The sequence below is a fragment of the Lathyrus oleraceus genome, chromosome 6, assembly GCF_024323335.1.
Source record: "Lathyrus oleraceus cultivar Zhongwan6 chromosome 6, CAAS_Psat_ZW6_1.0, whole genome shotgun sequence".
NCBI classification, from domain to species: domain Eukaryota; kingdom Viridiplantae; phylum Streptophyta; class Magnoliopsida; order Fabales; family Fabaceae; genus Lathyrus; species Lathyrus oleraceus.
Window position 1 is genome coordinate 226,194,483 of NC_066584.1, and position 10,784 is coordinate 226,205,266.

At 42.8% G+C, this 10,784-nt stretch overlaps 1 protein-coding gene across 1 annotated transcript; it reads left to right on the forward strand.

Annotated features, from left to right (window-relative positions):
• Nucleotides 1-9,284: 9,284 nt before the first annotated feature.
• LOC127094890 (uncharacterized) lies at nt 9,285-10,118 on the forward strand. Its single transcript, XM_051033655.1, has one exon. It carries the CDS (start codon nt 9,285-9,287, stop codon nt 10,116-10,118), a length of 834 nt encoding a protein of 277 aa, XP_050889612.1.
• The last annotated feature ends 666 nt before the right edge of the window (nt 10,119-10,784 follow it).

Sequence of the window (10,784 nt, forward strand, 5' to 3'; positions counted from 1 at the left end):
GGTTAAAGTTGTTTCCCTCTATGGTAGAAATCTCATTTTTCTTATGGATTCCAATACACTCTCACCATTCGATTTCAAATAATACTTCTTTAGTCACGTATCACTAAATATTCGATTATGTGACTTTGGTCACTTCGCTCCATTCATCTCCAAGATGCTTTCATATGCTACCTTCCTTCACTTCATGTGATATACCAGTTATCTTTGAGCCAAATACACTACCTCGTTGTGCTCCTTCTTGCGTCACCTTGTGAACCAAGAGATGTTTGGGACTGTGCCCAAACACCTATTTCTTTGTCTTTTTGGCTTTACCTTATAGTGGCGGCCTGCTGGTCCACGTATTGGTAATAGCCACCTTACTCTTGGGTTCATCTTTTCACCCTTGTTTGAGTTCAAAACACTATTCTTTTGTTCAGACCATACCTTTATCACAATCCTTTTCATCTCCCGCCTCTAGTTCCTTGAACTACGAAACTCTGAATTCCTCATTACACTATGAGGATACGTAGGCATGAGGGCCCTAATCCTCACCGAGCACTTTATCTATTTATTTTTCTTTTCCCATTCTTTTGTGAGTAATCTTAGATATAACACCTATTCGAGTGAGAATAATCAAAACGGTTCCCATGAAGTACCATGGATGTTTGGGATGCTAATACCTTCCCCTTGAATAATCGACTTCCTTACCCAGTATATCTCTTTCCCTCGGGTTATCGATGTTTTCCCTTCCCTTTGGGGATAAATAAAGTTAGATGGCGACTCTATTATATGTTCGAGCGTGCGATACATTCGGGTATATTTTCGCTAGCTTCAGCTGGAGACTTTGTTGGGGATACTTCGCTACTTGGAGTACTTCCTAGTCACTAAAAGGAGTCGAGCCTAGTTTAGGTTGTTCCCTCGCTAGTTTTAGGTGCTTACCTTTATAGATTTACTCGCTTCTATTTATCGCATTTCTTATTGCTTTATATTATGGATATTATCTATTATGTTGTTGTTGGGATGGGATAAACTACATGAGAGGAAAGCTCTGTAACCGAGCTTAGTATACACATAGGTTAGACTCGTTGATAGTCGTGTACGCATGTGTTTCGCTTGTTGGGTTGTCCCGAGAGCACACCCAAACTAGATTCACTTGGAAGTACTTTTGTCCTGTGAGTATTCACTATGGCAGGGTATTTCCATTTCGAGTTGATGACTCTGGGAGACCTTCTAGGGACCACCTTGGAGCATAGTCCACACCTGTGAGGGGGATATGGGTTTTTATTGCAGGAATCCCTTGACTCTACCTACCCTGATACTCATATTGCATCGAACCTTTGAGCTTGCAACAAATGGTATGTATAGATTATTCAGAATATATCAGAGTTTTGAATCTGTGTGACTTATATCATCCCATCATTACATTATCATTCATCATGACAATTTTTTTGCATATGCATTTGTTTTCCAGGAATCCAAGAGTCCAGTTTGTTGACTAAGCATTCGAAGCAAAGCATGAATCCCGAGAGAAAGAACATTCATAATTATAAGTTCGTGGAACCTCAGTTTGCTGTCTTAAGAGGACTAGGGGCACGTCTAGATCTTGGACACAAAGATGACTTCAAGACGTCCTATGGTAACCTTTTTGGAATCCTGAACACCGAAGTCAATATCACTGTTGTGCACACTCTGGTGCAATTCTATGATCCTCCGCTGAGATGCTTTACATTCCAAGATTACCAGTTGGCATCCACATTGGAAGAGTATTCACACATTCTGGGTATTAGGATCAAGAACCAAATGCTTTATGTCCGCACTAAGGAACTTCCCAAATATCAAGACCTTGCTGAAGCTCTCCACATAGGGAAGAAGGAAGTGGAGTTGAATTTGAAACCTAAGGGTGGAATTCATGGCTTCACCTCAAAGTTTCTATTGGACAAAGCTATTTCCTTCGCCGAATCTGGGAGTTGGACGACCTTCAACGCCAATCTAGCTCTATTAATCTATGGGATCGTATTGTTTCCGAATATGGAAGAATTCGTAAATCTGGCTTCTATTCATATCTTCCTAACTCAGAATCCTATTCCCACTCTTCTTGATGATACTTACTACTCCATCCATGTGAGGACCCAAAAGAAGAAAGGAACCATTGTCTAGTGTACCCCTTTGATGTATAGATGGTTTATTTCGCATCTACCCAGCAAAGGCCCTTTTATTGAAAACAAAGACAACTTGAAATGGTCCCAGCGGATCATGTCCTTGAACGCCGAAGACATCTCTTGGTATTCTCGAATCTACGACAGTGTCAAGCTCATCCTCAACTGTGGTGATTTTCCTAATGTACCTCTTCTTGGTACGAAATGGGGAATCAATTACAATCCAAGATTGACACTACGACAGTTGGGATACCCCATGGTAGACAAGCCTCAAGAGTGTATAAGGTTTCTTCTTGTATGAAGGGGTCGAATATCCAAAGCTAGTCAAGAAGATTGTCAAGGCTTAGGGAGCAATTTGCCCTCAAGGAAGAGAAAAAATGGGTAAGAAGAATTGCATTGCCAAGGAAGCTTACACCAGATGGGTCAAAGACAGAGTTAGTGAGGTTTTGTTGCCATTTCCGCCTAAACCATCCATTAGCATCAAGCCTCTTGAACCAATAATCCATCAAGCTACTGAAGTCGATGAATTGAAAAGAGTTATCAAGGCCCTCGAGAAAGAGAATTTTGATCTCAAATCTAGACTTGGTAAGATTTACTTGGAGAAAGAAACTTTGAAGTTCAATCTGAATCAGAAGAGAGATATAGTGCGTCAAACAGATGAGGAGGTGCAAACAGAGGTATTCAAAAGAATCAAAGTGGGTGACACACTCAAAGGAACTTATGCCAGTTTGACAGCCAAGAAAAAACAGTTAGCCGAGACTCAATACCAGGCTTGCAAAGCGGAGCTTAATTACAGAGAATAGACCAAGAAGCTCCGAAGTCTGCTAGAAGCTTGCAAGAAAGAGCTGAAGGATGAGCAAAGCCACACCAAGCAGCTAGAAGTAACTCTCCGCCAGAATTAGTACGAGCTAAACCAGAGACTTGAGGAAATCCGTGAGCTAAAAGAGCAATCACACAAGAGCCTGGAAGACACCGGCCTACTTCCACAAGTGAATGAACATCCTGTAAATATCCCCAACCAGGAGGAAACAATTGTGAGAAGTATTTCAGACGAACCTGATCACGACCTACCACCTGAAGAGGGTACAATGTTGGGAAAGTGGGGCACTTGCTTATCCCTAAGTTCTCAGACTTATTATGAGGAACTGCTGTCAAGATGTTTCTAATTACTGCTCTTTAAGCTTGATTTGTAATTTACTATTGTTTCTAGGTTGATGTCTGATAGGGTCGATGTTGAGACTCTTGTAGCCTAGCGGGCAACTCATTAACATGTATTCGTATTCCGCTTTCTTGATATATGAATAAAAAAGTTTCTTGGCTATTGGCTTCATAAACTGTCTCTCTTTATGCTTTGTATTTGCTTATGTTGATAAACAAACTCACAGATTCCTTGGAATGAATATAACATAAATAAATGTGCACATCAATCTTTTTTGCATACATGCATGCATTCACGCATTTATTTATCATAAGCCTCCAGAAAACAAAATGCTTACTCTCGCCATCTTTCCACAACAAAAACGATGACTCGTCATCACTATTTCACTCGCGCAAACAAAACCAAGATCATGGCTGACTTTGAAGTTGATAACGCTGTTGTCCGTGAATCACTCGCCCAAGTCCAGGGCCGAGCGGACCTGTTCCAAGGCAGCATGGAGGCCATCTTGGAGCTCCTCCAAACTCATAGGGCTCCTGCCTCTGCTAACATCGCTGATGACAATGCCACCCGTGCTGCTGGGATGGCCAATCCTGCTGCTACTGGCGGTGCTACTATCGAAACTCCAGTGGAGACCGTAGTACCGACTTCTGAGAACCGCCAGTTGGTTCCTGCTGACACGAATAGGCTTGCTGCTGCATATCCTTGGGGGATGCCCTAAAATTTCGCTGCTCACTTTGCCAATGGGGGTGCCTTCTTCCCTCATCCAACTCTTACCACCACTATTGCTGCTGGAAACCCTACCTTCCCGTGAGGCATCCCAAATGTTCAGACTCCTCCGGTTGATGCTGCCAACCCTAAGGATTATCAAGGTCAGGTTCCTAATGAAACTCCTGACGTTGAAAGTGAGTACTGAGACCCGCGCCTCCATTTTCATATTCCTTCCCAAGCCGCTCAACATGTGAACGTCCATCCTACTGCTCCCTTCAGTTATCCTGGGGCATCCTCTGTGCCCGTGGTAACCTATGCCCCCGCCAATCCTGCACTCTAGTATGTGCAGACAGGGGTACCTTAGGCCCCAAATGCTCAGGCTGGAGGACAGTATTCTCATTTGGTGCATGCTGCTCAGACAGTGCCTCCGGGTTTCTCATACCTGCCTCAGATGTTGTTTGCTCCGAACATGCCTACTCAGATAGCTCTTGAAACCTCTCGACCAGCCAGTCAGGTCGCTCCTCCTGCTACTGATCCAGCCAGACCTACGGATTATCAGCTCTTGGATGACAAAATAAGGGCCATCGAGGGTTTCTCCGCCTTTGGTATCGACGCTCGAGACCTCTGTTTGGTTCCGAATATGGTACTCCCGCAAAAATCCAACGTGCCTGACCTCCCGAAATACAAAGGCCTTAGCTGTCCTCGCAGTCACATCACCATGTACTTCAGGAAAATGGCATCGTATATCGACAATGACAACCTCCTAATCCATTGCTTCTAGGATAGTCTGTCTGGGGCTTCCTTGGATTGGTATATGGGTTTGGAACATACAAAGATCCGATCATGGAGGGACCTATCTGAGGCATTTTTGAAACAATACAAGTACAACCTTGACATGGCTCCGACAAGGCTTCAGTTACAGAATCAAGCGCAGAGATCTAATGAAACCTTCAAAGAGTATGCTTAACATTGGCGTGAAATGGCGTCTAGGGTCCGACCATCACTATTTGATAATGAACTAGTAGATATCTTCATGGGTAGACTCTAAGGGTTGTACTATGAGAAGATGATCGACAATTCATTGATGATTTTTGCTGATATTGTAACTATTGGGGAGCGTGTAGAAAACGGGATGAAATCGGGGAAGATCACAGATACAACCGCTCCGCAGACAACGAACAAGAGGACGGATGGGGGCTTCGCAAAGAAGAAAGAGGGGGAAGCAAACACTATGACGACGAGTGCCCGCCCCCAATATCAATTTTCGATGGCCCATATGTCGTACTACCCGTATCCTTATGTTGCTGCTGCTCAGTATCAACAACCACCATTTCAGTATCAACCGCAGAAAGGCAATCAACAATCAGCACCAACTCAGAAAAATTCGAACCAGCAATATAATCGTGACAACAAAGGAAAAAGTCGAGGTCAGAACAACAGAAATAACTTTGGTAATCGTCCCCAAATTGACAAGATCTCGGTACCGTATGCAGAATTGGTGCCTTATCTGATCCATGTGGGGGCTATCATACCGAAAGAAATACATGTGGCTACTCCTCAATTCTGCCCTAAGCATGATCCTAACGCTTCATGCGCTTATCACGCCGGATTCATAGGGCATTCTACAGAGGACTATTGGGCATTCAAATACAAAATCCAAGATTTGATCAATCAAGATATCCAGACCTTCTCCTAAGAAAAACCCAATGTGAAGACAAATCCTTTGTCGAATAACGGTGGCACAACAATCAATATTATGGTCGAAGAGGAGACTACCGAATCCATACCAAGGGCCGAAGAGGTGAAGACTCCGATGTCAGTTGTGTTACAGAGACTTGAGCAGTTCGGGTTTCTAGCAGGTATACAGGATGATTACACCGTATGTGAGTTTGATTCAGACAATTGCGATAAGCTGAGGGGTTGTGTACAAGAACTGATGGACCAGGGTTTGATACAGTTCTCCAAGTCTAAGGCAGCAGAAGTGGTGACAGTAATTGAACCAATAACAATTGTGTACAAAAAAAAGGTTGAAGCTCCTCCCAAGAGGATTCAGTCAATTCACTTACGTGTTCCCAGTCCGTTTTCGTAAAAGAATACCAAGGCAGTGCCTTAGAATTATGAGACAACAACGTATTTGGGAGGAAGAGAAATCCGTCTTCCTGACACTGAAATCATCAACATTGATGGAGTGGGAGGCATGACTCGTAGTGGCCGTGTATTCGCTCCAAAATACACTCCTACGGTGTCTCCAGCATCCACAGTTATCTCGCCAAAGGAGAAGGTCATTCCTACTCCGACTCCGCAGGCAGAGGCAGTTGTACCTGCCACTCCAAACATGACAACTGCTCCGGTGCTGACGAAGGTTATTGACAATAAAGCTACAGAATCTGAAATGTCTAAAGGTAAAGGGCCAATGGTTGAGAAAGAACAAGTTGAAGATCACAAGAAAAACATCACTTTTGAGGAAATCCAAGAATTCCTCAAATTGATCAAGAAGAGTGATTTCAAGATTGTCGACCAGTTGAACCAGACCCCCTCCAAAATCTTCATTCTGTCTTTGCTATTGAGTTCTGAGGCTCATCACAAAGCATTGCTGAAAATGCTGAATACTGCTCATGTGATGCAAGATATCACGGTCGATCAATTTGACGATGTGGTTGCTAATATCACTGCCAGTAGGTATCTGGGATTTAATGAAGTGGAGCTACCTCGTGAGGGAAATGCCCATAATAAAGCATTACACATCTTGATCATGTGCACAAACTCTCTTCTATCTCGTGTCCTCGTTGACACTGGTTCTTCGCTTAATGTATTTCCAAAATCTACATTAAGCCAATTACAGTTTAAGGGACCCGAGATAAGGACCAGCGCACTGATCGTCAGAGCTTTTGATGGTTCCCGAAGGTAGGTTATTGGAGAGGTCGACCTGCCTATCTGTGTTGGACCCCACCAGTTCAGTATCACCTTCTAGGTCATGGATATCAACCCAACTTACAGTTGCTTGTTGGGTAGACCATGGATTCGTGCCGCTGGGGCAGTCACCTCTACATTGCACCAAAGGCTGAAGTTCTTGATTGATGACAAGCTGGTAATTTTGTGTGATGAAGAGGATTTATTGGTTAGCGAACTCTCCTCATTCAGATATGTTGAAACAGATGAAGGAATTGTTGAGGTTCCGCTCTACTGTTTAGAGTTTGAAGAAGTCAGTTCCGTTACCGTCAATCATAACCAATCATCTGCTACCATTCTATCCTCAACGAAAAGTGCCAAGCAGATATTGGAGAAGGGCCCGCTTCCCGGTTGGGGTAAGGTTGTCAATATGGAAGAGAAGCGTGACAGGTTTGGTATCGGTTATCACCTAGCAGCATGCAAGGCAAGCCCGAAGAAAAAGCAGTTCAACCCGGTCAAATTCAGCAGCTCCGGCTTTCAAAATGAGCATACTGTGGTAGTTATTGGAGAGTCCAGTGGCAGAAAACCAGGGGCACCAGCCTTATACGCAGATGTCCTCTAGGGTTCAAGCTCCCCAATTGGACAACTAATGTGATTCCCATTGTGTACTCGGAAAAAAACGTAATGCATTTTGTTTTCTCAATCCCTCTCCTTGCCCGAGACGAGAGGATAGCTTGTAAGGGCCTCCATGTTTAAAAGTATTATATGAATAAATAAAATTATTTTTTTGCATGCAAAACCCGTGTTCCCTTTTCTTTCAGTTATTTTCCTTTTTCACTAAAAAACAATGAAATGGCAAAATATTTCTTTTTCTTTCACTTTTCTCAAAAAAGCATACTAAAATAAGCTCATCATATGTAGAGCAAACAAACCTATTGATTATAACATGGCTAAAATCAACTATAAATCTGGATTTCCAATCAACCAAGCTGAAGACAACAGTGAGGAAGATTGTGAAGTACCAGCTGAACTAGCACGACTCCTTGAGCATGAAGAAAAAGAGATTCAGCCATACAAAGAACCAGTGGATGTCATTAATTTGGGTTCTGAAACTGACAAAAAAGAAGTAAAAGTTAGGGCATCTCTTGCCAAGCATGTACACTCCGAGTTGGTAGAGTTATTGCACGAATATGTTGACGTCTTCGCTTGGTCATATCAAGATATGCCAGGATTAAACACCAGCATTGTTGAACATCACTTGCCACTCAAGCATGAATGTCCTCCAGTCAAGCAAAAGCTCAGAAGGACCAGACTCGACATGGCACTCAAGATCAAGGAAGAGGTCAAAAAGCAACTTGACGCTGGCTTCTTGGCCATTCCTGAGTATCCACAGTGGGTTGCTAATATCATTCTAGTTCCAAAGAAAGATGGTAAAGTCAGAATGTGTGTATAATATCGAGACCTCAATCGAGTGAGTCCAAAGGATGACTTCCATTTACCTCATATTGATGTCTTGGTCGATAATACAACTCAGTTTTCCGTCTTTTCCTTCATGGATGGGTTCTCTGGGTATAATCAGATAAAGATGTCGCCAGAAGATATGGAGAAGACAATTTCATCACACCCTGGGGAACTTACTGCTACAAAGTAATATCGTTCGGCCTGAAAAATGAAGGGGCAACATATCAGCGCACCATGGTAACCCTATTTCACGACATGATTCATGAAGATATTGAGGTTTATGTGGACGACATGATTGCCAAATCCAGAACTGAAGAAGATCACTTGGTAAACCTGAGGAAATTGTTTGTCAGACTCCGAAAGTTTAAACTATGACTGAATCCAGCTAAATGTACTTTTGGGGTCCGATCCGATAAGCTCTTGGGTTTCATAGTCAGTTAGAAAGGTATTGAGGTTAATCCCGACAAAGTTCGAGCCATCCAAGAAATGCCAGCTCCCTGAATAGAAAAAGAAGTCTGAGGCTTCCTTGGGCGACTCAATTACATCTCCAGATTCATATCACACTTAACGGCTACCTGTAAACCAATATTTAAACTGTTGAGAAAGAACCAATCAATTGTGTGGAACGAAGATTGCCAAGCGACATTCGATAAGATAAAAAGTACTTGCAAGAACCACCAATCCCGATACCATCAGTTCCTGGTAGGCCTCTCATTATGTACCTCATAGTGCTCAATGAATCTATGGGCTGCATTTTGGGTCAACATGACGACACAGGAAAGAAGGAGCACACTATTTACTATCTCAGCAAGAAATTCACTGAAAGTGAGACCCGATACTCACTTCTAGAGAAAACTTGTTGTGCTTTGACTTGGGATGCTCGACGCCTGAGACAATATATGGTTTTCCATACCACTTTATTAATATCAAAAATGGATCTGATAAAGTATATCTTCGAAAAGCCTGTTGTTACTGGTAGAATTGCCCGGTGGCAAATGTTATTGACCGAGCATGATATTCAGTATGTGACCCAGAAAGCGATAAAAGGGAGTGTTTCGTCTGACTACCTTGCTTACCTACCTTTCGAAGGTTATCAACCGTTGAGGTTTGACTTCCCAGACGAAGACATTATGTTTATTAGAGACTTCAATATACCAGGCTTTGAAGCAGGCCCTGAGGAAGGCCCCGAACCAGGATCGCGATGGACGCTCATGTTCGATGATGCTTCCAATGCTCGAGGCCATGGCATAGGTGTTGCTATCACTTCTCCAACCGGTTTCCACCTTCCATTTACTGCTAGATTATGTTTTAACCGCACCAACAATATGGAAGAATATGAAGCATGTATCTACAGTTTAGAAGCGGAAATCGACTTAAGGATCAAGATTCTTGAGGTATACGGTGATTCAGCTCTGGTAATCAGTCAGGTAAAAGGTGATTGGGAGACTCGGGATAGCAAGTTGACACCTTACAAGGAGCATATCAGAAAACTGGTACCCTACTTTGATGAAATCTCTTTTCACCATATTCCTAGGGAAGAAAATCAGTTAGTAGATGCTCTAGCGATGTTGGCATCTATGTTCAAAGTCAAATGGAAGAATGAAGCACCATCCATCCATATTGACTACTTAGATGAACTAGCACATTGTCTAGCTACTGAGGCAAATCCTGATGATAAGCCTTGGTTCTACGACATAAAGACATTTCTGGAGAAACGACAATATCCCGAGGGTATATCCATTACCGACAAGAAGGATTTGAGATGATTCTCTTCCAAGTTCTTCCTAAACGGTGATGTGTTATACAAGTGAAATTATGACTCTGTACTGCTCAGATGTGTGGATAGACACGAAGCTAGTACGATCATAAAATCCATACATGAAGGCTGCGAGGGTGTACATGCAAAGGGTCCTGCTATGGCCAAGAAGATACTTTGGGTGGGGTATTATTGGACGACAATGGAGGTTAACTGTTACAATTTTGTTAAAAGATATCACAAATGTCAGATATATGGTGACAAGATCTTCGTACCACCAACTCCATTGAACGTTTTGACTTCTCCATGGCCTTTTTCTATGTGGGGCATCAATATGATTGGGATGATAGATCCTAAAGCTTCCAATGGACATCGATTCATCCTAGTCGCCATCGACTACTTCACGAAATGGTTCGAAGACGCTTCATATGCTAATGTCACTCGGAAAGTGGTTACCCGGTTTATTAAGAAAGAGATAATTTGCCGCTATGGGATACCTAGAAAGATCATCACTGACAACGCCAATAACCTCAACAACAATATGATGAAGGAGTTGTGCGAAGAATTTAAGATCGAGCACCACAACTCTTCACCATACCGGCGCAAGATGAACGACACCATAGAAGCAACTATTAAGAATATAAAGAGAATCATCCAGAAAATGGTCAAGACATAC